Genomic DNA, 27,532 nt, shown 5'->3' with positions numbered 1-27,532 from the left:
TGCCACATTGCGCTCAACTGATGCGCAGATCCATGTATGTGGCGCATGCAGCAGAAACATAACAGAAATATCCCCCGACCTCACATTCACAACTTTGCCAAACAGTCCGCTGTGTGCCAGTAAGCAGAAGCGCATGTGTTTTGTGAACTCAAATCTGTGCAGCCAGTAACATTGCAGCTCTGCCTACCTTTTGGCTTTTTTACGTGATTTGACTTGGACTTCTGTGTAGCCCGCTTCAAAACTGCACACGGCAGTGGTATACACGCTTATAAAAAGTCCCTTTTACATCCTCTGTCTCCTTTGGAGTACTGCCACGTTGCTGTTAGAAGAGCGCATGGCTGAAAAGCACCCGTTGTGCCCTAACTCGTCCATGTTGTGGTGTTTCTTGGTCCGCCAGGCCTCAGCAGTGACAGCGGTTTAGGCAGCACCGACGGAAGCACCGACTTTCTGGTGATGGGGCCAATGGTGGACAGCGTGACGGAAGAAGGTGCGTCCTCGACTGAAATCACAGCAACTTGAACATCGGACGCATGTGACTTGATTTGACTCATCAATAACTCCTGGATGTTTTTTTCCCTCAGAATGTGAGGCATCCGAAGCCTCGAGCGGCGAGGCCGATCATGACACGTCGGACCCGGGGGACAGCGGGCACCTCCACCCCGGGGCGCTCCTGTACAGAGCAGCCAGAGCTCGCAACATCACCGTCATGGCCGAAGCGCTGGCGCACGGCGCCGACGTCAACATGGTTAATCAGGAGGACCAAGAGAAGACGCCCCTCATCCAGGCTGTGATTGGGGTGCGTACTCACTGCAACTCCGAGCGCTTGTGCGTTCGTCACCAGCTGGATGTTGAACCAAAAAATGACAAAAACAAGATGTAAACGTTTCCCACAAGGAACGGGCGGCTGAAGCAAAAAAAAAAAAAAAAGTTGCAAAAACTCATTTGTTCCACACTGTGTAATTCTATACATTTCATTTGGTAATCGCTCATGCATGTTTAAACTATGATTTGTATTGAAGTCTAAATGGTTTGTTTACAAATTGTGGTATACATTTGAATTTGGGATTAAATGATGGAAAATCTTTGATGATTCCCTCCCCCCATCATTGGAATGTTGTTTTGTTTTTGTTTATTAAAAATCCAAACCATTGGGCAGAATAATTCTTTTTGTTTTAAATCTGTAAATTCAATCAATTGTTATTATTTTTTTTTTCATTTCAAAAACTTTTTTCCTGAAATCATGGAGAAAAAAAGAAAATAATTTCTATATTATCTCCAGGGGTGTTCTGCTCAGGGTTTAATGCCGCCGATACCGATTGGCGGTGGTTCGCTGTATTTAGTCTCGTTTCTGTAAATCTTTGTAAAGGTCTGTCAACCATTGTTTGAAGGGTTCCTTGCTGGCCTGCGAGTTCCTGCTCCAAAACGCCGCTGATGTCAATCAAAGAGATGCGAGAGGGCGGGGCCCCCTGCATCACGCCACCTATCTGGGCCACACAGGGTGAGTCCAAATTTAGTGCTAGCCTGCTAGCGAGGCGGAATGCCTCGCTGGCGGAACACCATCACTTCTACTTGGCTCTTTGCCTGTGGAAAACCAAACACGTTCTTCCTAAGAACTTGTGAAGCACCAGCTAAGCGCAGCGCTGGCGCTGAATGAGCACCAAGTTTTTTGGGGGGGTGTGGAAAAGGGGTATCCTTCACCTCAGCTTGCCTGTGTGCTTTCAGGCAGGTGTGTTTATTCCTAAAACGAGGCGCCGCCCAGAACGACGGCGATGAGGATGGCCACGACCCGTTGAGCATTGCGGTGCAGCAAGCCAATGCTGACATCGTCACACTGTACGTTTTTTGGCTTTGTTTTGTTTGAAAGCCGACCCGTCTTGCAAGATTTGGGAGCGATGGAATGAATAGTGAATAGCCCCAAACCGGATTTCCATTTCTTTTATTCAACAATTAGTTGATTAATGAGTGTGTACATAATTGATTTGAACACTGGTCAACAAATGTTCACGACATTTTTTAGTCGGAGTGGTAAGTGAAATTATTAATTTTTTTCAGCCGATTCCAAATTTTCCCTGTTTTTATTTCTCTAGCACATCAAGTTTTAATAACAATGATATCAATGTAATACAGCATACTAATATTTATGAATTAAGGATTAGCTTCAGCAACAGGTGGAATTTTTTGGGGGGAAACAACATAGCTATAAATTACAATGCAGGGTATTATTGGTTTTGCACATGCTTTTACATTTTCAATTTTGAAACCAAAAAAAGAAAATATCTCAAAAACCTGATGTGCTTGAAAAAAAAGGTACGACTTTTTTTATCATACTTGAGGGACACATTAAGCCATCTCTGATTAAAATTAGCTGTTGACCAGTAATTAAAACTTCAAATGACCTATTTTACTTGCGCGCTTTGGTTTTGGCCCATCCGTCCTTTTTAAAACTCAAACGCAGCCCTCGAGCACAAAAAGTTTGCATTTCATTTCAGTTGTGCCTTTCATGTTAAATCCACTGCTGTTGTTGTTGTTGCTGCTGCTGCTTAGGTTGCGTCTGGCCAGGATGAACGAGGAGATGCGCGAGTCGGAAGGAGGCTTCGCCCAAGCAGGTCAAAGCAATGAGCGGCATTTCAAGCCGGCCATTCACAACTTGATGTGCTCAACTATCGCATGGTGCTAAGGTGCTGAGGTCATGCACGCATGCATGAGGTGCATGTGGAGGGGCTGCGAGGTTGTCGGGATCATTTGTAAAATGTTAAGTGTTCTGAACTTCTCTATCCACGATATTGCTTCACTTCCTCTAGCCTCACATTGCAATTGGCACTTTTTTTCCACTTTTTTTTCAGCATTTTTTTGGGGCAGGGGGGCTCTAGGCACACATTAATGCCATCTACATTCATGAAGGGTGATTTGAGACACCCGTGTTTTGAGTTACAGCCGTCACAGACGGATTAAACTCGTATCTCAAGCCACCAACCGTATGTATGTGTGTATTTTTGTAGGACAGCGGGTTTGCACAGGTCCCCCAAAACATACTTCTTGGAAGGGTTTTGGGGGAGAATCTCTAAACAGTGACTGGACAAAAACTCCGCCAATTTTTTTTCAGCATTTTTTTGGGGCAGGGGGGCTCTAGGCACACATTAATGCCATCTACATTCATGAAGGGTGATTTGAGACACCCGTGTTTTGAGTTACAGCCGTCACAGACGGATTAAACTCGTATCTCAAGCCACCAACCGTATGTATGTGTGTATTTTTGTAGGACAGCGGGTTTGCACAGGTCCCCCAAAACATACTTCTTGGAAGGGTTTTGGGGGAGAATCTCTAAACAGTGACTGGACAAAAACTCCGCCAAAGAATAATCATGCATACTCAACAGAAGTCATCCAGCGGTCAGAGGGTGCCTGGAAACGCTTCCTTTTGACATTGTAGGGCCTCTCTCATGTATCCCTTCTATTTGGATTTGGGAAGTGAAATGTCCTCATTTGACCGTGGCGACAGGAAACAGTGTGTGGACTATGCTGACGGGAATACAATGAAAGGAAACTCTTCTCTCTCCCACATTCAGACAGTCGGAGAGGTTCATTGTTTGTTTTTTAATTGAGCCTGAGAACACAGAGGTGACACAAAAGATACAGTGTGGTCGGACCGAGTCGTTGCCGTGACTACCGTTCGGTGTCGAGAAAAGGCTTTGGTGCTCATTAACATTCCGCTCCGCCGCCCCCATCCGGTGTTTGCATCCTCATCCTCGGCTGTGGTTCTTCCTCAGGAGACGCCACGTACCTGGACATCTTCCGAGAATTCTCACACATGGCGTCCCACAATCCCGAGAAGCTGAAGAGGAGGAGCGTGCACTTCAGGCACTCCTTCAGGTAGCCAAGCCAGGGGACCACCGATCTATCCGGACAAAAAAAAAAAAAAATCAACCCATGTTGTTTTTCTCCTATTCTTGTTTTTATGACACATACTTTTTGCTTGGTGCTTTCTTTTGTCCACAAGGATTTGCAGGTCTTATCCTCGGATGGATCTTTTTTTTTTTTGTTTTTACAAACGCCAAGCACTTGCTTTGGAAGTGCAGTCGACTGTTCTTCAAAATCAGTCATATTCCATTCAGCCTATTCGCTTACGGCAACCTAGACAGCAGGGATTTTTCAAACTTTTCGGGTCCCTTGACCACTAACAGAAGACATTTTCCACATAACTACCAAGTGTAAAGGGCTTCCTGTAAATTTCCATGGGGAGTTCAGATGGGAAATTTCCTTCTTTATTCCCATTCAAGGCACCATCTGGCTGGCATGGTTCATTGTTCAAGAGCAAGCTAAATTATTATGATTATTATTTTTTATCAGAAAATTATATGACCTTGCATTTTTAATTTTATCAAGTTGTTCGGGAGAAATCAGTAAATAATCAACTACAGTACTCTTAAAATGCCTTGTCTGCAATATAGCGCCCCCTCCTCTTCCTATGTCTTGGTGGGAGTCGGGAAAGGAACTGGACAAAATGTGTCCTTTCAAAATCATTGCACAAACTTCGCAGACAGTTACCAAAAGCGGCGATCAATTGGCACCAAAATGTATGTGGACATCTTTCCCCATGCCCACTTCAACCTCTGAAAATATGACAAGGATTAGACTCTCAATGGCGGACTCAAAAGAGAGTGAGAAAACGAGCATCTTGCATTTTCTTTCTTGCCAGATTTGCTTTCTTTGATAAGTCCCCAAGATATGAAGACAATGCCTTCCGAGAGGCTTTTCGTGAGATGAATTGGTCATCGGTCATTTTCTAATCTATGAGGCTGAGCTTCGTCTTTGTCGCTGCATATCCGAAATGGAGGCACTCGAACAAGCCACCTCCGATGCAATGCTGAGCTGTACGTCTGGCGGGACAGAATTAGCGTTTTGCCCCACTGGGGCGACATGAACGACAGGCAACTGCAACGGGGCGTTCCAGTAAGAGGGCGACGCGAGCTCTTTGGCTACATGAGAGATGGGACTCTGCGTTGAGAGGGCATCTGCAAAGCCAGCTCCTTGGCTGCCTGACCATCAAGCATTCGCATCTCCATTTGGGGGCCTTAGAACATGCTAAAAACACAAAACAAAACTGAAATCACGACAGATTTTCCCGGGGAGGGGGGGGGGGGGGATTTTAGTATTGACATTGTTTTTATGTAGATAGACCAACTATATTAAGTGCCAATGTTCAGCCCAGTCAGAAGTCCCTTTCATTCCCATAAAAAATTCCCAACTATGAACATCCCCAGAATTTTTGCCACCGTTCACATTCATCAAAATCATGTCCATCACAGTTAATCGTTGGGCAAATCTTGCTGTGAACCGGAGTGCCGTTTGAAATGATGAAATGCAATCAAATGTCAGTAAACAAAGTTGGCAAGTTCTTCTTGTGTCCTGTCATATGTTATCCAAGGTTCTACTGTCGGTTCAAGGTTTCTCTTAAATTTTCTCGCGAGCGAGAAATTTGTCTTAGAGCCAGGGACTGCAGCTTACATCAGTAAAAACATTCCTACGTCATCACATACATCAAACATAGAATATATTCATGCGATAGGCTTTGTCATCCCCGTCCATCCATAGCGCATTCCATTGGTTGTTTATGTTGATTAGTAGAGGTGGGCAATTTATAAAAATTTTGAAAGTCCGTCATACGTCAGCGGGCCGGACATCCTTCAGTCCATCACCGGCATTTCTGTCCATGACGATTTGTGATACGACTGTTTTGAGTCAGCATTAAATGCAAGTCAAGGCACCATTGCAATAATGATAAATATGCGATAACCACACAAAGTACTGCTTGTGAAAATGTGACCAAATGGCACCACCTAACGATCATCGTCCGCGCCGTCCACCAATTCCCCATTGAAGCAGAATGCGCATGCGCCAAAGTGCCAGCTCGATGTGACGTCATTCGTGAGTGCATTCACTGACTGCGCTGCTAAACGCGAGAGGTAAACAAGCTTTTCGCTGCATCCTTTCAACTTCGAAGGGACCAGTTATCGATGAGTCAAATTAAATAGGGCGGGTAGTTGCTGAAGCTGTGCGTCGCGCCGAACGTCATGATACGTGTCGTTAAAATGACACTTCACGCTCTGCTCGTACTGCTTCGTCTGTGGGACTAGCCGTTAGCCACTAGCTCATCTAGTTCTAATCATTGGGAGGAACACGCCAACTCATCGTTTTTACTGTCCAAAAACAGATAAACAACTCAAAGTGCGCGGCCTTCATTTCTACCCGCTGTGCGTAGAAGACCGCTGCGTCATTTGTGAGAGTTTTGTGTTGAGTTTTATAACCTTAGTCGCTTTCTCATTTCGAGAGATAATCCACATAGCAAAGAGCAGTTAAAGGGCGGGCCTTCGCGCTGCACCGACAGCACTGACGACCAATGAAAAGTCAGGAATTCCGACCTTTCAATGTTTCTAACCAATGGGATGTTGTCACACGGGAAGTGGAGAAACAGATATGTCAAAAACGTTGACCAGGTGTCGAACGACATCGACAAGTTCATTTGGTGTAAATGAAAAAAATCGCTGTCAAATGTGTATGAGGAGTTTTCATTTAAGGGTGCCGCGTACTTATGATCTGTAATCTGGCAAAGTGACATTAAAATGCATCATACAAACACTTTGACTGGGTAATATTCCTCTTTTCTCATTGTAATTAAATGTTATCATATATGTATTGATTTAGAGCTAGGGCAGCTCAGTGAAAGAGTGGTTTTCCCTTTCTGCTTCACCTTCTCTTATCTGGCTGTAAGAATCCTGACAATGACTGACGACCAGTCGGTTGGTTGCCTGTGTATATGTGCCCTGACATTGAAAAAAGGGCTTCAAATTGGGGGAACAAAGGGCAACTTATCCATTCTTCTCAAACTTTATGAATACATATTTATTAATAAAAGTTCAAAACATTAACAGTTCTTCAGATGGTGAAAGGTGACAGAATATCTTTTCCTTCCCCTTTGTGTCACCCTGAATGATGTTTCTCCGAAAGCTGTCATAAGCCTGAGGTATGGAAGTCCATAAGTGATTAAGAAATAAATTACCGAGGGCCACGATGTGACAAAAAAGTGGGGGCTGCATTAACATTAAACTTCGATGTCAAGTAGCGGGCCGCAGAGTATTCTGTTTGAGACGCCTGCTCTTAGTTGTCTATGGGTGTTAAGATGAGGGCGAAAGTTTGTTTGACTGTATGTACCCTGACATTGACTTGCGACCAGTCAAGGGTGTACACCGCCTCTTGGCCTGCATCAAAGTAGGCGGGATCGAAAATTAATGGATGGATCTAATAGTATCATCAAACATTTTCGAAGTAAAATCAAAGAAAACAACACCAAAGTTGAAAAATGCTTTTCTCTCTCTCTCTCTCTCTCTCTCTCTCTCTCTCTCTCTCTCTCTCTCTCTCTCTCTCTTTCGCTTGCTCTCTCTCTGACATCTTATTTGAACAAGAGATGATACTGAACAGAAAAGGGGATAGATAAATTGAACAAATTTTAAAAAATGTATCTGTACCTTGTTTTATACAGATGAAGACTCCACCAGATAGGACAGGCATCAAGTTTGAAGTGGGCGCTCAACTGCAGGCAAGAGACCGCCACAAAAACTGGTAGGCGCTACTCATAGCGGCATGTTAGCCAACTGCAGTCTGTACATTTATATGAACCAAATGTGATTGTTTTTCGGTTTTTGTTTTTGTTTTTTTTGGGGGGGGTGGCTATCAGGTACTCGGCCACCATTGACAAGGTAGACTACGACAAAGAGCGTGTTCTCATCCACTATCGCCGCTGGAGCCGCCGCCATGACGAATGGTTCCATTGGAACTCGCCGTACCTGCGGCCACTGGAGCGACTCACTTTGAGGGGAAGGCGGGGCCTCAATCCGACAAGTGTGTCAACGGTAGGATGCACAGACACGTATTATAATAATAATAATAATAATGATAATAGCTTAGATTGATAGAGATCAATAGTGCCTCCTAAAATGACTTCATCCAATATCAAAACTTTATTCTCTTCCTAGTCTAACTTTAGTCTCATGGAAAAAAAAAAAAGAAGAAAATTACTACGGTAAGACCGTGAAGTAGTCCTCTTTATTTTTTTACAATTATTACCTCAACAATACAATGCTGTATTGAACGAAACCAAAGATGAAAGCTTTTTCAAGCCCAAGCATTGAAAAAAATGCTTTCTTTCAAACAACTGACAGTTTTTTAGGAATACTCTGCAGAACGTTTCGTCAACATTGTGGATTTTGTCATGAAGAAAATATGACAAAGCTGTGCAGCGATGAGGCGCGGAGACTGTTGACATTGGTCTACGGTCCCTTTGCCAATCGGATTGCAGAACACAATGAACAAAAAATAAATAAAAACTCCACTAAAAAGAATCCGCGGAACAGCGGAGCTGTGAAAGATGAACAGTGCCATGGCGATGGTTCACTGTAATTTAGAAACACTTTGGACCACTTGACACACAAAATCTATAAATTCTTATCCCGTGACTGCTCCTCCTCCCCACACTGGGCTTTCTAGCCGGGGGTAGGAACACCCCCGCTTGTCAGCAGTACGTAGCGTGTATCAATTCATATTTTCTTCCCATCTCTTTCTCTCAGTCGTTTGTTTCCGGCACCAAGGTTCTGGCCTGTTGGACCGACTGTCGTTTCTACCCGGCCAAAATCCTGCATGTCAACGATGACGGTGAGGTTGCAGTTACATCATTCTTTCCGCCGAGGATGTTCTCTTGCTATCAGAATGCAATCAGCTGATCGTTTTCTTTAAAGTCAATGGAAACCGTTGCCGAAGGAGGGAGCGGCAGATGGAGATGTTAAAGAAAGACACTTAACATGAATGACTGTTGTTTTCAAATAATAATTCCGTGTTTCCACTCGTGCGGGCACGTCGGATGTATTGTGAAGATAACGTGTCGACTCGACTTCCCCTTTCATGTACCTAGTCACGAAACAAAAAATATTTCCCAAACCAGGTTGCATCCAGCTCTGAGACACGTTTCCTCATGTGTTTTTGTGCGTCAGAGTCCTACACAGTTCGCTTTTATGACGGCGTGGTTCGGACCGTGAAGCCCCCGAAGGTCAAAGCCTTACAGAAAGTAAGGAACACGACAAACAAACTGGCCCCCCATTCGACTTTGAAAACCTACGTGCGCTTTTGCAGAAGTCAAAATGTGACAAGTCAGCCGTGGGAAGTGAGGAACTGGAAGAAGGAGAGAGCGAGCCGGAATGTGGGGAAGAAGTCAGGGAGGAGGAAGAGGAGGAGAAGGAGGAAGGCCAGAGGGGGCCGCAACCATCCCTATCATCACCATCGTCACCATCGCTGCCTCCGCCAGCAGCCAAGAGTCTTCCCCTCCCTCCGGGTGGGAAGAGTGAGACTCACGAGCAGACAATCGCAAGCGAGCTCAGCCAACCTGCCGTTTCCAACCCCGCCCGCGTCGACAAAGGTAAACGCGATCATGAAATAAAAATCAAGAAGTAATCAACATAGGAAATTCCCCTATGAAAATTGTCGAATACAGAAAGAAAGAAAAAATAAAGAGTACTGGTCAGGAAGAAATCTCGAGACAGACTTGAAATGATGACAATAAGAAATCAATGATTTCATCTCTCTTCATGTTCATATTGTTCGGGTGAGCAGCGCACGTCAGTGAGGATCCGCTTTGAACTACGGAAGCTGCCCCCCCCCCCGCCCCCAAAAAATCGTTGCTTTTGAACGCAATTGACGAGTCCCCCAGCCCTGTGGTACCCATTGATGAAAATGAGCTCTGGGCTTGACTGTGCGTCTTTGCTTTTCGCAATGTGTGTCTCACCTGGAGCAGACGTGCTGTTGGAGCGCCAGGCTCACCTCCCCACCACTCACAAATTCAGCAGAGAACCACGTAAGTCACCAAAATTTCACTTTCAAATTGCAACAAAATATAGATATAAAATATATTTCTTTTCTTTTGGGGGGGGGGGGTACCTAACCCTTGATCGGTTGTGTTAAAGGGAAAGTCAAGTCGAACATCCTCTTGACAAAAACGGGTTCTATGTACCCCAAGTAGTCTAAACATTGCATTTTGATCAATATTGCATTTGTGGAATATAAATCAAGCAGAAAGATGGAGCCCTTCCGATTGATCTCAGGGCTCGGCCATTTTGCCACTTACTGTCAACTGAAAATGACATTGCACTGGCTAAGATCTCAGGTAACGAGCGTCACGGCTCACCTCTTTTCTGGGATGGGTCATGGGACTCAAAACCTAACCGGAACAGAAAAAGGGCAAAAAGGTTGCTTTCATTGTGGACATTTTTTTAAAATCGGCATCAGAAATATGTTCAGTGACACATAAAGGCCATCTTCTCGAAATCTAAACGAGTTCAATACTGACGAACTTGTGATTCACGTTTTCTTAATATCGCAAAAAACGAAAGCAAGTAAAAAAGTGGAATGTAAATATTCAGCTCTCGCTCACAATAACACTTGAAATACCGAAAATCACTCATCAATGTAATTTGTATCATTTCACACATGAAGGCAATTTCATCCACGAGAATTCAGATTCTTTACGGTCATGTGACCGTTTGGGCCCATTCGATTGGTGAATTGAGTCAAAAGTTGCCATTGGTTACACGGAATCAATGAAACAGAGTCAAGGAGTCTCTCTGACGACTGAAAACAAATGGATCGCGCGAGCGAACATAAATGGCGGAAAATAAAAGTGGCGAGTGCCGCGGATTGAAGTTTGTTCCCAACAAAAATACTCAAGTTCAAGTGACAAGGATGTGGCATGACAACTACTCAGAGAGCACAATTCATCCCGAAGGTTGCGCGACGGTGTCATTGTAGCTCGTTGCTACGACCCATCTCGTGCGTCAGTGTACAGGGTGATCAAGAACCAGCCTCCCCCCATCCTCTCCATCGAGCTGGACCACAACCCCTTCAAGTGTCCATCGGCGGGCTGCGCTAAGTCCTTCCGGAAGGCCAGTTTGCTGCACTACCACATCAAGTACTACCACGCGGAGCAGCAGCAGCAGCAGCCGGAGGAACAAGGCGCTCCGGCTGTGGCAGACATGCCAAGGTCAGCTTCTTCCCGTCAATGCGTCACGACGTCACACTGGCTATCTTTGGAATCGTTCACTCATCTACTCTCGAGCCGACCTTCACATACAAGTCGATGTACCCTGTGCGTGCGTACGTGCGTGTGTGAACGATCCGATTGGGTTTGGATTCGGTTTGGATTTGATGCCCTCAAATCTTTTGCATCCAAACCGATTTTCGGATTCAAATTGGTTTCCGTTAAGGGCCCTACGGGGGAATTCATCTCCACGTTAGAGCAGCGCAATAAAAGTGGCCACTTTTTCGGTGGTGATTCCGAACGCAGCCAGTGACTGTTGCCGGCAGAACACTTACCCCGCCTTGACGTGACTTGACTGTGTCGTAGGAGGAAGCGCTCGACCTCGGAGAGCAGCCACTTTGGGTACGACGTGGCGGGCGTCGCCTGTCAGCGTGACGACAGAGAGCCCGGGACCACGTTAACAGGTCGGCTGACGCCGTCGATTCGTCTTCTCATCGAGTTCCGTGACGATTCACTTGTCCTCATAATAATCCTCGAGGAGGAGCTGAATCACTTTGTTGCCGCTCAGGAAACGGCAGCGTTTTCACACCTTTTTGTTGCTGAGGAACAATAATCGGAACAGAATCATGAGTGGAAAATATTCGTCAGCTACCTTCAGCTGATTACAAATCTCCACGTCTTTCAAGCCGCTTTAGATTGGGCCGACGCGCAGATCGACGTAAAGCTCCAGCGCCCCCGCGACCCTGTTCAGGATAAGCGCCGTTAAAAAATTCGACGGCTGGACGAATGAAGCCCTGCTTAGCAGCATCACTATTTTCCTTTCCAGAAATATTTGTGCAAATTTCCTTCCAGATGTAATGTTGTACACCCCAAGTGTAACATATTGACATCCAACGTGACATGTTTTAGGTGCGCCTCCGGCTTACTTTGCTAACATCTCGCTGGCGTTGACGGGCTTTATGAGGCAGGCTGTTTTTCAATCGAAATTTCGCTGAGCAAAACTCGCACTTCCCACTTCTGTCCCTTCACTTCACGCAAAATGGGAATTTTCACTCGAAGGACAGAGTGTCAATGCAGCCTCTTTGGTGTGGTTTGTCTGCCGGCAGAGGTCAAGCGGGACAAGAGTCATCAAGACAAGAAAGAGAGAAAAAACTTTCTGAGGGTCAAACTGAAGAAGAAGAAGAAAAAGAAGAAAAAGAAAAAGATGAGCCAATCAGGTAAAAGCTTAAGAAAAAAAAAACCAACAACAACAACAACACTCAAGCATGGTACCAAGAAACACAACAATGGACACAAGGCCAAGTTGCGCAGGAACACATCCAGCGTGTCTTTTCTTTGCTTTTTTTGTCGGAAACCTACCAATTGGGACAGTTTTTAAGATAAGAAAACCTTTATTAGTCTCACAAAGGAGAAATTCCCAATTCACAGCAGCAAAGTTATGAAAGGAAGAAGTAGAAGAACAAAATATTAAGAGCTGCTGTAAAGGCAGCCACTCTTGCGGCGCCAGCTTGATTTTTTTTTTTTTTTTTTTTTTGCTTTGTTTTTGCTGCGGATTAAAAAAGTAAATGGCAAAAAGCAAGAAACAAACTTTTGGAGCGGGTGATAGAAGAATCTACTGTTTGTTTTGTCCCAGAACAGCAAATTCTTTGTATCTTGGAAGAGAAACTACAAGACTTGAAGCTCCACTTTTCTGTTCGTGCCATTCTATAATGTGGCCAGAATAGGATGTTGACAATGCAGAATAATTGTTGATTTTTTTTGGTTTTGTTTTTGTCTCAAGAGGTTTGCAGTAGCGACAACGACGGCTTGGCCTTGTCTTCCGCCGCATTCAAACTGGGCGAGGAGCACCCCAGCACGCACACATGTAAGCGCGCACACGAGCGCGCACGCAGCAGACGCGGGCGCGCCGGACGGCAAATGACGTCATCCCCGCACCGCTTTTGTCAGTGGACGACGGCAGCGACTGGTCGACGCTGACGGCGGAGAGCGGCGAGGACGCGCCCTCCTGGTTGCTGGCGGCGGGGGCGGAGGACAGCGAGGTGGTGAGGTGCGTGTGCGAAGTGGACGAGGAGAACGACTTTATGATCCAGGTGGGCCTCGCGCGGGCGATTTCTTTCGAGGCCTCTCGGCAACAAGCCGCAGCGTTCAACTTTGTTGTCCGCAGTGCGAGTCCTGTTTGTGTTGGCAGCACGGCACCTGCATGGGCTTGTACGAGGACAACGTCCCGCGCAACTACATCTGCTACTACTGCAGACACTGTACAGGTAGGCCGCAAATAGAAACAAAGCCACCGGGGCACGGCTCTTGAGGAGTCAGTCAGGTGGCGCGCTACATGATCGGGAGTACCTGTTGACGGCAGCGCACTTGGGCTTCATGGCCACGCCGTGCTTCTCTGACGCGGTGTGTCCAGGTTGGAGGCGGGCTCAGTGCTACCTGTCCGAGCCCGACTTGCTCACGTCCGGGCGCATGTTCGGTCTGTCTTTTGTGAGGGACAACTACTCCGAGAGCAACGCCTCCAAGATCATGCAAACCAGCGGCCTCCTGGCGCACACGCACAGACTCAATCAGGTCCTCAGCGGCCTGCAGCTGAAGATCGGCCTCTTGCGGTGAGTCCTTGGCGGCGCTCGTCCGCGCCGCGTCGTCATCGTCTCTCCGTCAAGAGGTCTGAGGGCTCGTATGACTTGCTTCACCCGAGCGATGACTGAACCCAAATTGCTTGAACTTTGACTGGGCACTCGACTTAATTTTTGCCACTTGATTGAAACTTGGTGAAGACTCGAGACGGAGCTGTGACTCGCATATAATGCGACGACCCCCCCCCCCACTTCTCTCGCCCGGCCACGCAGAACGCCCTCGCACCCCGACTTGCAGCTGTGGCGATTGCCATGGGCGCCGGAGGAGGGGCACAAGCCTCGAGGGGAGCCCCCCGTCAGTTATGTCAGCAGCGAGCACTGCTACCAGAAGCCGGGTTTGTCGTGGGAAAAAGCCAGGCCGAAGCACGCCGCCGCCGCCGCTGCGAAACAAGACGCGCTCCAAGAGGATGAGGTGAGACGATGAAACGGATTCCAAGCAAAATGTGAACAATTGGCAGCCACGTCCTGAGTTCCGATGTCTCGGATCTTGAAAGCAATTCAAAAATGGGTCTGGCTGGATGGATCGAAATGATCAATTCATTCATTTTCGATTGGCGTAAGTGTCCTCGGCGAGCTCAAGCCGATCACGGCAATGACAACGCGGTTGTGGGCAATTTAGCGTCGACAAGGAATCTAAAATGCTTGTTTTGGGAATGCGGGAGGAAGCTGGATTACCCGCGATACAGGCGTGTTAACCACCAGCTCGCTGTGATGTATTTTTAAGTGATGATTTTATTCACTCATTGGGGTGTTTGAAAATTGTGTCCCAAACCCAATATTTGGTTCTAAAAGCGATCAAGCTTTGCAATAACTATTGAGGAAACTTTCAAAATAGCAGTGGAGGAATTTGGGCTTACTCATCTTTGTGGGGTTTTTTTTTTTTTTTTTGCACGCTGGGAGATTCGGGTTGATCACAGGTCAGAGTGCGCCGTAAAAGGAGCTTGATGCACAAGCATCTCTCATTATTTGACTGTTGTTGCCGTGGCAACGTGACCACGTCAGCGATGACCTATTTTTACTCGCGGGTGAGATGCAGCGAGGAACTTTGTCTAGGAAGAGTCGATCGGTCTGTTTCATCAAGTACAGTTTATTCGTCGGCACATTTTTGTTTGGGGTATTTTGTCGCTTCCACTGTTCAAAACTGTTCCGTTATTCGTCCCACAATCGGGAAATTGGCGGTGCTGGGGGGGGGGGGGGGGGGGTATATTTTAATTCTCGCTAAGAAACAGACAATGTGAACAGAATCATTTTCACATTGCAAAGGACGGAAGAGGCCAGTGGAAGGCAATTGATTTTAAAATGGCAAATGTGATTGCTGAGCACGCCGCTCGTGTGTTTCTTTTTCTTTCCAGGAAATAAAGCGGGAAGACTTGGGATTTGATGAAAGTGATTGGCAAGGCTGTGCCAAAAGCACCAAGCGCACGTGCGCAAACGGAGACGAAGGGCACGCGTGCGCTCGTCCGCCGGCCTCACCGACTGAATGCCAGCTCAACCTGCTGGAGCATGTGGAGCGTCTACACCAGCAGATCAGCACGAGGATGGACATCATCGAGAAGGACCTGGACGGTGAGGCGTCCGCTCCTTTTTCCCTTTAATTCGGCCCGGCGGTGCCATTTGGTTGCGAGTGGCCACCATGACGAGCTTTCGGGGATGCAAGCCACGATTCAGACGATTCTTTTCTTGGCTTTGACTTGTGGGTGCAAACTTGAGATTCAGGTGCTCTGTGGTGGCAGTGAGCTCAACGTACCCATCTTGACAATTTGCAACAGTTTAGCATTTAAAAAAAAAAAGAAGAGGCTTCAAGCCCGATTATGATTGTGGCGTGCTCTTTTTTCTCATTAGAGAGCATTTTTGTTGGGGGCGAGAGGAGGGCTGGCACGGATTAATGGCATTTCCATTCGTTTCACTGGGCAAAGAGGATTTTCACGGGCGAGTGTTTTGAGATGCGAGCGTGGTCACGGAACAAATTTCACTCGTACACTCTCTCGAAGAACCACCGAACACGTATCTTCCGTGTCGACGTGTACTCTCTGTAAACACACACAGCAGGAAGTCGATAAGCCACTTTTATGTTTTTTTTTCCTTCTTTCTCAGTTCTGGAGTCGTGGTTGGATCATTCGGGTGAGCTGGAGCCTCCCGAGCCCTTGTCCCGCCTGCCGCAGCTCAAACAGCGGATCAAGCGCCTGCTGCACGACCTGTCCGTGGTCAGGCGGCTCTCGGCGCGCCACTGGCACTCCAGCTAACGGCGTTGAAGCCGGCGAACACTTTGGACAAATGGCACATTCGCGCGCTTGTTTGAGGTGGAGCCCCCGCCCCAAAAGTGCCCGACGCAGAGACATGAGGTGTTCCTCATCCAGCGGCGGCAACTTCTCCGTTTACATGGCATCAACACGCACACGTTAGCATGCGGCACTTGTTTTAACAGCGTTCTGAGATTACGATATATATTCTTATTCTATTTAATTTGCTGAAACGTTAGAATCACGGCCAAAAAAAAAACTAAAACATCTGTTGTTCTTGATCCTGAATAGACGGCGTGTTGCTTTAGTTTTTCTTTTTACGATGAACAATACTAACGTAGTCAAGGTAAACCTGCCTCATGTGTGTGCGCCTATTTACATACAAGCCACTTGGAGGAAAGTATGAGGGTACCCAGCTACTGGCTCTCATCTGCTGGGCCAATACTGAGATCTTGTTCCCGTGACGACCAGTGGGCTGGATCTTCAGTCATCTCTTTTTCCGCCTTCCTCGGCAGCAAATGTTCATGGAGTCAACCGCTGGAGACTACTCGCAAAAGCACAGCCCAAAGTGTGAGGAAACAAGCGGCCGTTCAAAACACTTTTTTTTTTTTTTTGTGGCACTAAAAACAAACTGACGGAGCAATCAAGTAAGAAGCTAAACAAGAAGGTCCTCACTTCAAGCGAGCACCCATGCCGATTCAGTTTGTGTTATTCGTCACTGGTTATGCGGCATTTCATCACCAAGCCATCAAATGACACTTTTCAGTCAATCATTCCCATGTGGCTGTATGACATGGCTGGCCAAACACAAATCCCCGCACTCACAGACAGGATTCGCACGATTGGTTCAAGTTCACAATCTCAGTGTGTAGGGCGCTCCGAGCGCACAACTTTTCGTATACGGCCACAGTGCGTCGGCTCGCCTTTCGCTTCCTGCAAGTGTCCAATACTTGATGTCCATGTGGGGGAGGAGAATTTGCTCACCGACTGGTCACGTGGTCTTGTGCACACAATGCAAAAGCGATGACAAACTGAACCGCGTGAAGTTTTAGTTTTATTTTGATGGTGTGCAACTCACAGATGTTGCCGAAATGCGCACGTTTTGTCAGACTTTTATTTCTTTGACTTATAAGCACGAGGTGGCTGCTTGCCTCTGAAGAATGAATGGTTGACATCAACATTCGCAAAACTCTTGTTTTCTTTTTTCTTGAGATCGTGAAAAAAAAGTAAAATAGAGAGAATTGACAACAGTACAACACTAACATTGTGATATTTTACACCCAACCCACGCACACGTGGTCAATAAGGTGGAAAATATTATTCATCGGTTCTTATTTTAGTCATTGGAGGGGAAAAGACGAGCTGTTGTTGACGTTCGCTGAGCCCCGCCCCCGCCATTTCCAGACTGCCAGCCGGTTGCTCGTATCCTTCGTCCACTTGGCTCTCGTCGTCGGGGCTGAGGTGATTCGCAACAAGCTCACTCGGGCTCCGAACGGCGCTCTCGTTTTACTTCCCCGTCGACCTTCGTCGCTCGTTAAATTCGACTCCGCGCCTTACGGTGAGTGAAAATCAGGAAGAGAATTTCGTCACGGAGTTGTCACAGATAATTAGCTCCAAGCTAACTAGTCGCGAGCCGCGCGTGTGCGTGAGCGCGAGAGAAAAGGCAGAAAGGGAGAACGAATTGAAACGGTTCCCATGGCAACGGTTGCTATGCAGCGGCTCTCTGACCCGAGTTCACGTTAGCATCAGACTTTTAGCTCATTTGCTGTCGTTTATTCCGAAAAGACGCGTACCAATACACACGCGATCGCGTCCCTCGGAAATGGACTTAATTAGTTGGTCTTGAAAGCTGATCGGTCGCTCGTCGAGAAGCAATGACGAGACGTCACCCATCGGAGCTCGACCCAGTTCAGCCACCGCATCGTTCAGCCAACGGAATTGCGATCGATTCGGGCTGGGCGAGTAACAGGTCCAAAAATCCTATTTCCACCTTTCATCGATTAAATAATAATAATACTAAATGACAATGATTTCATTCAAAACACGTTTGCTCTTTGTGTTGTCCCCGCTTTTTGGATTGGCTTTATTTTTTTTCCGAACACTAAGCAAGCTTTGGAAGTGTTTTTTTTTTTAACACCCATTGTTACTTGTATCAATGGTCGCTTAGTTCCCAACGCTGACCGTGCATGCGTTTGTCAACTCGCGCTCCTCTGCGCACTTGATCAGCTTCATTACACCGATAGAAAGATATTCCGTCGAAAAAGCGGTCCAAATAGATCTCGGAAATCAACTCTGAACGGTGATGAGCAATGGCCGTCGTGTTCCGACGGCGTTACGTTGGAGGCACGCGAGACACCAACAACTTATCGGTGTTCCCTTCGCAAAACAAATCGTGCCCGGAGCTGAACGGCGCGCCTTTCAAATGCACGCGCAAGAATACACGCACACAAATAGTGCGGGCAACTCACGAGAAATAATGTCTCGATCCATTTCATTGAAGCCGCATTGCCCAACGCTTGACACGTAGCTGACTTGGTTGTCGAATATGTAAGTTGAGGGGTTCGTAGGTTTTGAATGGAGGGATCTACGTTAGGAATGGGCAAAAAGGAGAGATGGACTTAATTTCAACGCGGCTTTTATTTTCCAACGTCTGCTCCGCAACTTCCGGTAACGAAAACACTTCCTGCTTCTCTTCAGCCAATCAGACGCAAGCAGCATAAGAATGTTTCAACAATTATGAAACAGAAGATAATTTAGTGAACTATAACACAAAGGAATATAATGCTCAAATATAAAATGAAAATAATAATTTAACGTAAGCTTACATTTAATTAAAGAATATATCACTTAAAAACATGAACTTCTTAGTCGGCAGGGAATCCATTGAACTTGCAGTTCAGTTTATTCAAGGCTTATTTTTTTTTTCTCTGACGACGTATTATCAGATTATGGACAGCCTGGGCCTCGATTAAAAGGTGTTTCCACCTCTTGACTGGTACTCAAAAGAGGGAATACATCACTCCTACTCTGTGCGAAAGTGCTCTAGAAATACAGTCGAGGTATGTGTGTGTACATACACACACACACACACACATATATACATCATATATTTCTCAGGCGAGCAGGAAGGGGCGGGGGTCCCACGATGGAGGAACTTCACGATGTCCAGCTGACAGAAATCAAACCCCTCCTGACGACTCAGGTAAGGGAACAGAACACAAAGCTTTTCTTGGACTTCCACTTGCAGTGCTTTCGATGAATGCAATGTTTTTGTGTCTCTTCCTAGAATGGCAGAAACCTGCAGGACTTCAACTGTCAGGTGACGTGATGTACCAAAGATCACCGTAATGTGTGTGATCGGTTTTACGGTTGCGAGGCAATGGGACATTGCCAGAGGGCTTGAGCAAATTGCCATGGGAATTTAACCTGGGGAATTTTTCAAACTCTCCATGGCAAAGGTATCATACGCAAGCAGTTGTTTCATCCTAAGTAGGTAGCTACACAAAGTCATTGTTTAAAAGCATGACATTTCAACAGATTGAATTTGCAGTTGACGTTTTAAATTGGGGGCATTGCTCGGCATGAAGCTCCGCAGCGATGCAAGTTTTTTTTTTAAAAGTTCAACGAAAAGAAGACAGAAGTGATGGCGTTTGGTCCCAGTGGCCCTCGTACATCCAACCCTGCGGACTCGGGGCCCCCTGGCTTCTCATCTTAAGTCCACAGTCTCAGACGTGGGTCTTCAAGTGGACAGTCATTTGAAATCGGACCGGCAAATCGGTGCCGTTGTTCATTCCAGCTTCTTTCATCTGAGGCAAGTCAAGGCCCTCCTTTGTCTGGTGAGCTCTTGGAAACAGTCCTTCATGCCTTCATCACATCTCGGCTGGATGACTGTCATGCACTTGACTTTGGAGTCAGCCGATCCTCCATGAAGCGCCTCCAGTTGGTCCAGAATGCCGCCCCTGGCCTCTTGACTGGCTCCCTTTTTCGAGTTCCTTTGAAGATCCTCAAATGTGGTTTCAAATCTTGAAATGGCCCGGCCCCACCTGACCTCTCTGAGCTGACCCCTTTCACATGTCCATTTCATGTTGTGTTCAATGACTATTTCCATGCCTCCAAGGATGGTCGTTTATGTTAGTTATTGTTTCTTTCATGCCGTCGCTCTTACGGCGTGCCCACAATGGAAACGAGACTTCTGTGAGGAATACAAAACCTTTGCGGAACGTCCGTACGCTTCCCCGGTTGTCGGGCTGGGGTCGCCACACATGGCCAGGCTCCTGAAGAGGAGAATGAGTGAAAGGACGGGCCTTCCGATAAATTGAGGAGGAGAAACTCGATCTGGATCAAGAGGAACGACTTTAACTTGGCTGCGAGATAACGACTGAAGGAGAAGACGAGAGGCCAGGACGCCCGGAACGCCCGGTCTGGCCACTCTGCCCGAAATCATGGAAACGGCGAGGCTCGGGGGTCGCCTCTTGATGGACCCGAATTCTCTTTTCATGCCTCTCCCACACAAGACATCAAGCAAGAAGCTGTGCCGGCTGTTTCAAATGATGTACCACGAAGTTCTTCAAGCTCTTGATTCTCATTTTTAGTCTGATTCATAATTTGGTTTGAGTTAACGAGCCCATTTTTAAGACAACAAATAGGTTTTTAAAAGAACGTGCCCCACTACCCACCCCTGCTGTAGACAGAGCAGAGTAGCAGCAGCAGCGGCAGCGCACGGGTGAAAATAGCAGCTGGCTCTGTTGTGTGGGAGTCGCCTCCCAAAAAAGACCCGAAGAGCTTCCAGAGCACAACATGTTCCACATCGGTTGGGTACAGTACAGCCAACAAGAGGCCGGCTTTCTTCTTTGTGCTCGTCATCTCACGCTCGGACCCGTCGCGATCCCTCGGGATGCGTCAACGCCCGTCGAGAGAGAGGCAGAGGCGGGAAAACCTCAGCGCTCAAACCAACCTCCCATTTGGAATAGGAATTCATGAAAAGTCAGCCAATTAAAAAAAAAAAAAAATGAGGAAGTGTTTTTATTTGTTTCTGTTTAGTTTTTTTTTTCATGGCCAAATCATGGGGCGATGTTTCATTTTAAATAGAACGAAAAATATTTTGAGTTTTGCTGTTTTTATTTGAACATTTCCGAAATAGGGCATTTTTTTTCTTCTGTTTGTTTTCATTCATTTCTTTTTTTCGGAATGCTTTTAAGATTAGATTAGATTAGATTAGAAAACCTTTTTTAGTCTCACAATGGAGAAATTCCCAATTCACAGTAGCAAAGTTATGAAAGGAAGAAGTAGAAGATTGTTTAATTTACAATTAAAAAATACAAATTAAAAAAAAACAATAAAATACAAAAAAAAAAAAAACCCAACCAATTTTAGGCAGATTGACTTGGCTGCTCCATTTCATTCTTCACCCCAGATTTGGAGAGAAGACACCGCATGAATCCACTTCCCATCAAAAGTCACCTTTTACTGTTTGGATGATCGACATGCGCGCACAATTGTTTTCTGCTGTCCAGGAGTATGACGTGGAAACGACTCACTGCGCACTGCATGTGACCGTGAGAGGCGTCGCTAAGGGCAACCGCCCCACCATCCTCACCTACCACGACGTCGGACTCAACCGTGAGTACGCGCGCGGAGTCCGGCGTGCGCGCCGCGTGCGTCTCGTCCGACTCAATGCTCGCTTGAAATGTCTTTGTAGATAAGTCGTGCTTCAACAGCCTTTTTAACTACGAGGACATGCAGGAAGTGACTCGGCACTTCTCGGTGATGCACGTGGACGCTCCGGGACAACAGGAGAACGCCCCCGCCTTCCCCAACGGGTATTGTTTGTCTCTGTATGTGCCGCGACTGACTGGTCACCACTGCCGACTTTCTCCCCATGTCAGCAGTGAGAGGCTTCAGCTCCCCGCTACCGTACGTTTTAACAAAGCCATTGACTGGATGGGGAAAAAAAAACCGACTTTCTCCCCATGTCAGCAGTGAGAGGCTTCAGGTGCCCACTACCGTTTTAACAAAGCCATTTACTGGATGGAAAACAAAAACAAAAACTCTGAAACGAATGCAAGTGAACTTGTAAGTGTAGTTTTTGTTTGTGCACTCAGGTACCACTATCCATCGATGGACGAGCTGGCCGCCATGCTGCCGTCCGTCCTCACGCAGCTTCAGTAAGTCGGTGTACTCTTCGCCGTCAAGGCCTTCTTGATCGCGGGGATGTGTTCTGCAGCCCCAAAAAAATCAAATATTTAACAAAGGGGGCAAGGACATTATTCACGCGGGCTCACCTACTGGAGCTTTGAAGAGTTTTCGTTCTTTTTAATACATTTTCCAACGTCTCTGTTCTCGACCAAATCGTTTTTCGACCAAAGATTTCGAGGTTTTTATGACTCGGATTACGACCGGAGAATCGGTTCTCGACCAAACTGAGCGCACTTGAATGCGCCACTTGACTCCTCTCGCTTTCCTTACACGAGGAAGTGACGCTTCCTCGGGTAGACGAGGAACTGTCACTTCTTTTTTTTTTGTTCAAAGAGCGTGGTTTCGGTTTTCGAACAGCCTTCTGGAACGGATTATGGTTGAAAACCGAGGTATGACTGTACATTCAATCCTCACTAACAACCTGCTTTATATGTTGACTTGGGTCGTCATCTTTGTCTGATCTTGACATGTTTGGGATTATCAATAACATTAAAGTACCGGTAGGGAAACTATTTAAAAACAAAACAAAACATTTTTAAGGGGACAAATACATTTTTATGGCACACTATTTCATGTCCCGTGTGTGTGTGTGTGTGTGTGTGTGTGTGTGTGTGTGTGTGTGTGTGTGTGTGTGCGCGTGCGTGCGCTCAGGGTAACCAGCGTGATCGGCATTGGGGTCGGCGCCGGAGCGTACATCCTCAGCAAGCTGGCTGTGAGTGAATCCCTTCTCAGGCAAATACGCACTGTGGCCAAAAGTATTGGGACACCCGCTTGACGCCGCTGATTGTCGCCGTTCTAGTTGAATGAGCCCAGTCTGGTGGAAGGATTAGTTCTGATCAATATTGATCCCTGCGCCAAGGGCTGGATGGACTGGGCCGTATCCAAGGTCCGACAATCACACTGAAACACACACACACACACACACACACACACACACACACACACACACGCCATTATGTGTATTTTTATTTATTTTTTCTTTTTTACACTAAACACTTTTTTGCTTCTTGCTGTTCAGCAAAGTGATTTGCGCCGGCTGTTGTGAAAGCGCCATATCAGGAAAAGAGGTCTCTTGTCTTGTATTGCAGGTGAGCGGCTGGACCAGCAACCTGGTGGACCTCGTCATGGCACACCACTTCAGCTCGGTGAGAGCGCGCGCGCGCGCGCACACACACACACACACACACACACACACACACACACACACACACACACACACACACACACACACACACACACACTGCCAAGCAAAGGCTTGTCATGCTTATTTAAAGTGTTTTGTGCATGTGTGTGTGTGTGTGCGTGTAGGATGAGTTAACAGAGAACAAAGAGCTCATCCAGACTTACCGGCTTCACATTTCTCAGGACATTCCGCTGGACAACTTGGCGATGTTTTACTGCAGCTACGACAGGTGATTTGTCATGTGTGTTTGTCTTCATTTTTTTTTTCATTCACTTCAATTTGGGGTGAAACAACGTGGCAGAAGACAAGCGAGCAAGCAAGAAGGGCATTCGAGATTTTTTTGTTGTTGTTGTTATTTGGTGGACCCTCATGAGGTGAAAGCGGTTCAGCTCAAGGTTTTCATTCACTTCAATTTGGGGTGAAACAACGTGGGGCAAGACAAGCGAGAACGGCATTCGGGATTTTTTGTTGTTGTTGTTGTCATTTGGTGGACCCTCGTGAGGTGAAAGCGGTTCAGCTCAAGAAGGGCTGCTTCGATTGCGGCACGATTGAAGAGTGATTCGCATCCCCGTCTCGTAGCGCGACGGTTTGGATCTCATTTTCGTCGGATGTCTCGTTGAGATGTTTTAAGCACAAGTTTCTCTGTGGAAAAGAAATCCTGTTTTCTTTGAACTTTTTGTCCTGCAACATAACGGGCGTGTTCGATAGCGTGTGCGTGCCTGCCCGCCTGTATCTGCGCGTGTCCGTGATGTGCGAACATGTGCGTGTGTGTGTGTGTAGCCGGACCGAGTTGCAGATGGAGCGCCCCGTGCCTGGTTTGAATGAAGACGCAGTCAACACCCTCAGGTAGCACCGATTTGTGTTTTTTGTTGTTATTGTGGTGGTTTCTTTTCTTAGCGCCGCGTGCGTTTGTGCGTCCGTGTCAGGTGTCCCGCCCTGCTGGTCGTCGGAGACGCTTCACCCGCCGTCGACGCTGTGGTCAGTTTCTCGGCTGCCGCCGCGATGGCTCCTCCCTCGATGTTTTTGACATTGCGCTTTTCCCCCATCCAGGTGGAGTGTAATTCCAGACTCAACCCAACTAAGAGCACCCTGCTCAAGGTACCTCACTCCATTCACTCCACAGTTGGCAGAGAGTTATTGTGGTTGTTGTGTTTTGTCTCCCTTGCACACACAAACTGTGAGTTAGTTTTCTCGAAAACAATCAAAAGCGCTCTGAAGATTTTTTTTTCCAAAGCAGTCCTGCCATCATTTGCAAGTCAACAAGAAGATGTTGTCAGCCATCTTTTTCTGCGAGCAGATCTGACAGGATCTTGGTTTCATTCAAAGGACACGCACATATTATTCCATTTTTCCCAAGTTCAAAATTTCCCAAGGGGTCTGTGACAGCTTTTTGCCATAATGAACAAAGGATGAAAAAAAATGTTGGAGCACTATCCACACTCTGCTGTATTTGTCTGGTTGAAATGAGCATTTTTTTTTGGAGCGGGGCAGCTCTGCCTCATCCAAGTCAGACTTTGCACCTCCACATCACTACAATGAGTGGAACGTCAATTATGACTTTTACCGGCGATGACGTCTTCTCAAACAGATAAATCGATTAAAAAAAACAAAAAATTGTAGCCAGTAAAGTCCAAAGATAATTTGTATTTTCCTTTGCGCAACCAGCACTTCATCACTAAGCTGCCCTTTTCTACTTTAGAATTTGTTTTTTAGCAGATCCGTGCATGTCACGTGCAGCGGAGCACAAATCTCCACCGCTCCCATACGGACAACTTTTGCAGCAACATTAGCCCTCGACGAAGACTCGGAGTCCAAACACTTCGTCGCTCCTCAGCACATTTTTTGCCTGCCAAATTTGAAGCGCACCTGTTATGTGTACATTTTTTTTCTCCGTCTAATGGTTACAGACCAAACGTTTTGGATCCACGGCATCACTCTCATCCTCCTCTTTTTCTGGTAACTTTGCCAAATATTTGAGCACGCGCCACATATCACGAGCGTAACGCTGAGAATGGCCTTAGCTCATGCTAATATGTGCTAACAAATAACACCACAGCTCCGCCTGCCGTTCGGACTTTGACACGACAGCTTCTCTGCGCGGTGGCTTGAAAATGGATGATCTGCACCCACCCAAGTCACGGGTGTAGTTGAGTCGTATGTGAAGGAGCTCCGTGGGGCAAAATTGAAAAGGCCAGCTCGTAAAAGATTGACTTTGGCATTTAATAGGCGGGCCCCAACTGTTTCCCGGACCGACTTCGAAGTGCAGTAGTAGACCGTTCGCTCTTCGCAACCCGGAAATGTCACGTGTACTCTATGTCATGTAATTCTCAGTCTTTCCTCTAGATGGCAGACTGTGGAGGACTTCCGCAAGTGGTGCAGGTCAGCCCATCGTTTCATCTTCGTTTTGACCCCTCGATTTGTGTTTTTGGCGGGATATTTAGCGAATGTGCTTCCCCCCCCCCACCCTCTTCCATCCTCAGCCTGGAAAACTGTCAGAGGCCTTCAAGTATTTTGTGCAGGGGATGGGCTACAGTGAGTAAATCCATCCGAGTTTGTCTGTTCTTTCTGGGTGTGTGCTTGTCGTGATCAGGACTTCAGGACTTTCTTATCCCGCTTGCCCTCGCAAGCGTACTGTAACGGGGAACTCCAGTACAGTACAGGGTGATGGGGCATTTTACAAACATTGATAGACATCAGTCAGCGGGGTGGAGTTGAGGTAAACCGCTCCAAAACCTGGACACTTATTGTCCTGATGGCGACTGATTGTCCAGGTTGCGCTTGGGGAGGACCGTCAATGAAATGACTTGAGCGCAAAGGGGAAAAAGGGGGCATTTGATTCCGATGTCAAGATGTCAGCGTCTTCTTCTTGATCCCAACTGGTTTGTCCCCCCTTGTAGTGCCCACAGCCGGCATGACCCGCTTGGTTCGCTCCAGGACTCACTCGGCCTCCAGCGTGGGCACCGGCGACGGCGTCCGGACTCGCTCTTCCACCGGCACGCCGCCAGAGGGCGCCGCGCCCACCAGCCCCTAACGCCTCCGGCGTACCTCCGGCCAGGAAGGAATTCTGGAGTTTCGCTGTCGTCGTTGACGTCTCTCTCTCTCCGATTAGCCCAGCAAGTTCTCGGAATGAAGCGGAGGCAAAGGCAATCTTGACTTTCTTCCTCCCTCCGGCCCCGCGGTCACTGTGGCGATGCTGAAGATGGCGTTCACGTGAGGTGGTGGGGGGCTTTTTGTTGTTGTCGTTTTATTTTCATTCAGTGGCAGCTTGTTTTAGCGTAGCTTCAGTTTGAGGCCGATTTATTTATTATATCTGATTTTTAGTTCAGTGTTGTGAATACCCATGTGGAATTGCTGTTTTTAATCATTCTTCTTTGCCACGAGCAAGTTGTCTTTGGGGGCCTCAACATGGCCTAAAAAAAAAAAAAAAATCACCATTTTTACCGGGACCGGATACGTCCTGATGAAGGGCACTGCTTTTCACACTTGATTGACTCTCGGACTGAGGTGTATATTTTCCATTGGGGAAAAAAAAAATGGACCAAGATGTCAAAAAAGGAGGGCCCCAATATGAGTTTGACCGGGTGGATGCTGTGGCCGTGGTTGATCCTTTGCCCAAAACGTTTACGTCAGCTCACTTTTTTGATCAAATGATTTTTGCTGTTCAGTTGCGTGAAGTGATGCTCGCATGGCTAAAAATGGACATGACAATTTTTTTTCCCCTGCTTTTGAAATGTTTCGGTCTTATTTACCTGCTGCTTGTGGACTTTTTGGCATGAAAACGGTCCAGTGCGGCGCCGTCTCGTATCTCAGCCGTTGACGTGTAAAAGGATTTTGGCAGACGAGGCTCACAAGTTCATCGTGTGTGAGTGACGGTGGACAAATTGGTGATGTGTGAACACTTTGTATGGATTGGTTTCTGTTGTTTGCCATTGTTTTCCCAACCTTTTATTGAGTCTGTCTACATATTTTACCTAAAAAAAAAAAAAAAATCATTGCACGCCACCAAACTAAATAATCACACCAAGTGTACATAAATCCAAGACTAATCAATGATGTACCTTCTGTCATCCAGCGTGAATCCCTCACCGGGATAGGGCTCCGCAAAGATTTTGTTTACCTGTCGTTGTGGTTGTGTCAAGCTCTTGGTTACAAAATTAAGAAGATTTGTACTTCAGTATTTGAGCGAAATAAATAGTAAAAGTGGA

The 27,532-nt window shown here is 46.8% G+C and overlaps 4 protein-coding genes and 3 long non-coding RNA genes across 9 annotated transcripts in view; 4 read left to right on the top strand and 3 right to left on the bottom strand.

The window, feature by feature from the left end:
- LOC109510349 (arf-GAP with coiled-coil, ANK repeat and PH domain-containing protein 3-like) overlaps nt 1-410 on the top strand; it is a 31,894-nt gene extending 31,484 nt beyond the window's left edge. The window contains exon 6 of the mRNA XM_019860597.1: nt 398-410. Within this exon, the coding sequence (XP_019716156.1) occupies nt 398-410 (13 nt within the window). The remainder of the gene's footprint in view (nt 1-397) is intronic.
- On the top strand, nt 363-3,897 carry LOC109510373 (arf-GAP with coiled-coil, ANK repeat and PH domain-containing protein 2-like). The gene is made up of 6 exons (XM_019860626.1): nt 363-487; nt 582-796; nt 1,389-1,498; nt 1,723-1,833; nt 2,545-2,606; nt 3,767-3,897. Exons 1-6 carry the CDS (start codon nt 454-456, stop codon nt 3,871-3,873), a joined length of 639 nt encoding a protein of 212 aa, XP_019716185.1. The 5' UTR covers nt 363-453; the 3' UTR covers nt 3,874-3,897.
- LOC109510375 (uncharacterized) lies at nt 3,579-6,684 on the bottom strand. The gene is made up of 2 exons (XR_002167109.1): nt 6,305-6,684; nt 3,579-3,894 (listed from the first exon to the last, which is right to left on the bottom strand). It is a non-coding gene; the product is annotated as an uncharacterized LOC109510375 (long non-coding RNA).
- Nucleotides 5,855-16,216, top strand: LOC109510368 (PHD finger protein 20-like). 2 transcript variants are annotated; one of them, XM_019860617.1, is made up of 17 exons: nt 5,855-5,962; nt 7,537-7,616; nt 7,732-7,906; nt 8,621-8,705; nt 9,041-9,114; nt 9,180-9,462; nt 9,838-9,897; nt 10,878-11,079; nt 11,443-11,540; nt 12,183-12,293; nt 12,857-12,940; nt 13,024-13,166; nt 13,241-13,340; nt 13,487-13,682; nt 13,923-14,121; nt 15,071-15,275; nt 15,804-16,216. In XM_019860617.1, exons 2-17 carry the CDS (start codon nt 7,537-7,539, stop codon nt 15,950-15,952), a joined length of 2,244 nt encoding a protein of 747 aa, XP_019716176.1. In that variant the 5' UTR covers nt 5,855-5,962; the 3' UTR covers nt 15,953-16,216. The 2 variants fall into 2 exon arrangements, with proteins under 2 accessions (XP_019716176.1, XP_019716175.1); XM_019860616.1 differs by having other exon boundaries at nt 5,859-5,962; nt 15,062-15,275.
- Nucleotides 10,162-22,423, bottom strand: LOC109510378 (uncharacterized). Its single transcript, XR_002167112.1, has 3 exons — nt 22,269-22,423; nt 12,012-12,017; nt 10,162-10,173 (listed from the first exon to the last, which is right to left on the bottom strand). It is a non-coding gene; the product is annotated as an uncharacterized LOC109510378 (long non-coding RNA).
- Nucleotides 16,377-27,532, top strand: LOC109510370 (protein NDRG3-like). 2 transcript variants are annotated; one of them, XM_019860623.1, is made up of 16 exons: nt 16,377-17,507; nt 19,067-19,151; nt 19,236-19,268; nt 21,463-21,568; nt 21,648-21,768; nt 22,051-22,113; nt 22,796-22,856; nt 22,944-23,030; nt 23,233-23,289; nt 23,453-23,556; nt 24,108-24,173; nt 24,254-24,305; nt 24,378-24,425; nt 25,671-25,706; nt 25,808-25,859; nt 26,225-27,532. In XM_019860623.1, the coding sequence occupies exons 2-16, from the start codon at nt 19,095-19,097 to the stop codon at nt 26,356-26,358; spliced, it is 1,077 nt and encodes a 358-aa protein (XP_019716182.1). In that variant the 5' UTR covers nt 16,377-17,507; nt 19,067-19,094; the 3' UTR covers nt 26,359-27,532. The 2 variants fall into 2 exon arrangements, with proteins under 2 accessions (XP_019716182.1, XP_019716181.1); XM_019860622.1 differs by lacking the exon at nt 16,377-17,507 and adding an exon at nt 17,897-17,918.
- Nucleotides 24,859-25,686, bottom strand: LOC109510377 (uncharacterized). The gene is made up of 3 exons (XR_002167111.1): nt 25,602-25,686; nt 25,414-25,418; nt 24,859-25,130 (listed from the first exon to the last, which is right to left on the bottom strand). It is a non-coding gene; the product is annotated as an uncharacterized LOC109510377 (long non-coding RNA).

Source organism: Hippocampus comes, unplaced genomic scaffold (assembly GCF_001891065.2).
Source record: "Hippocampus comes isolate QL1 unplaced genomic scaffold, H_comes_QL1_v1.1 scaffold56, whole genome shotgun sequence".
Lineage (NCBI taxonomy): Eukaryota > Metazoa > Chordata > Actinopteri > Syngnathiformes > Syngnathidae > Hippocampus > Hippocampus comes.
The sequence above is the reverse complement of the archived record's forward strand: the minus strand, read 5'-3'. Positions and strand labels throughout refer to the sequence as shown.

Bases quoted from the DNA above. Each gene is read 5' to 3' on its own strand.
- LOC109510373 (XM_019860626.1), top strand. From the start codon at position 454: ATGGGGCCAATGGTGGACAGCGTGACGGAAGAAG. The intron at 1,499-1,722 runs GTGAGTCCAAAT...GTGTGCTTTCAG, and splicing joins ACCTATCTGGGCCACACAGG to GCAGGTGTGTTTATTCCTAA. The intron at 2,607-3,766 runs GTCAAAGCAATG...GTTCTTCCTCAG, and splicing joins AGGAGGCTTCGCCCAAGCAG to GAGACGCCACGTACCTGGAC.
- LOC109510368 (XM_019860616.1), top strand. From the start codon at position 7,537: ATGAAGACTCCACCAGATAGGACAGGCATCAAGTTTGAAGTGGGCGCT. The intron at 7,617-7,731 runs GTAGGCGCTACT...GGTGGCTATCAG, and splicing joins AGAGACCGCCACAAAAACTG to GTACTCGGCCACCATTGACA. The intron at 7,907-8,620 runs GTAGGATGCACA...TCTTTCTCTCAG, and splicing joins ATCCGACAAGTGTGTCAACG to TCGTTTGTTTCCGGCACCAA.
- LOC109510370 (XM_019860623.1), top strand. From the start codon at position 19,095: ATGGAGGAACTTCACGATGTCCAGCTGACAGAAATCAAACCCCTCCTG. The intron at 25,707-25,807 runs GTCAGCCCATCG...TTCCATCCTCAG, and splicing joins GACTTCCGCAAGTGGTGCAG to CCTGGAAAACTGTCAGAGGC. The intron at 25,860-26,224 runs GTGAGTAAATCC...CCCCCCTTGTAG, and splicing joins TGTGCAGGGGATGGGCTACA to TGCCCACAGCCGGCATGACC.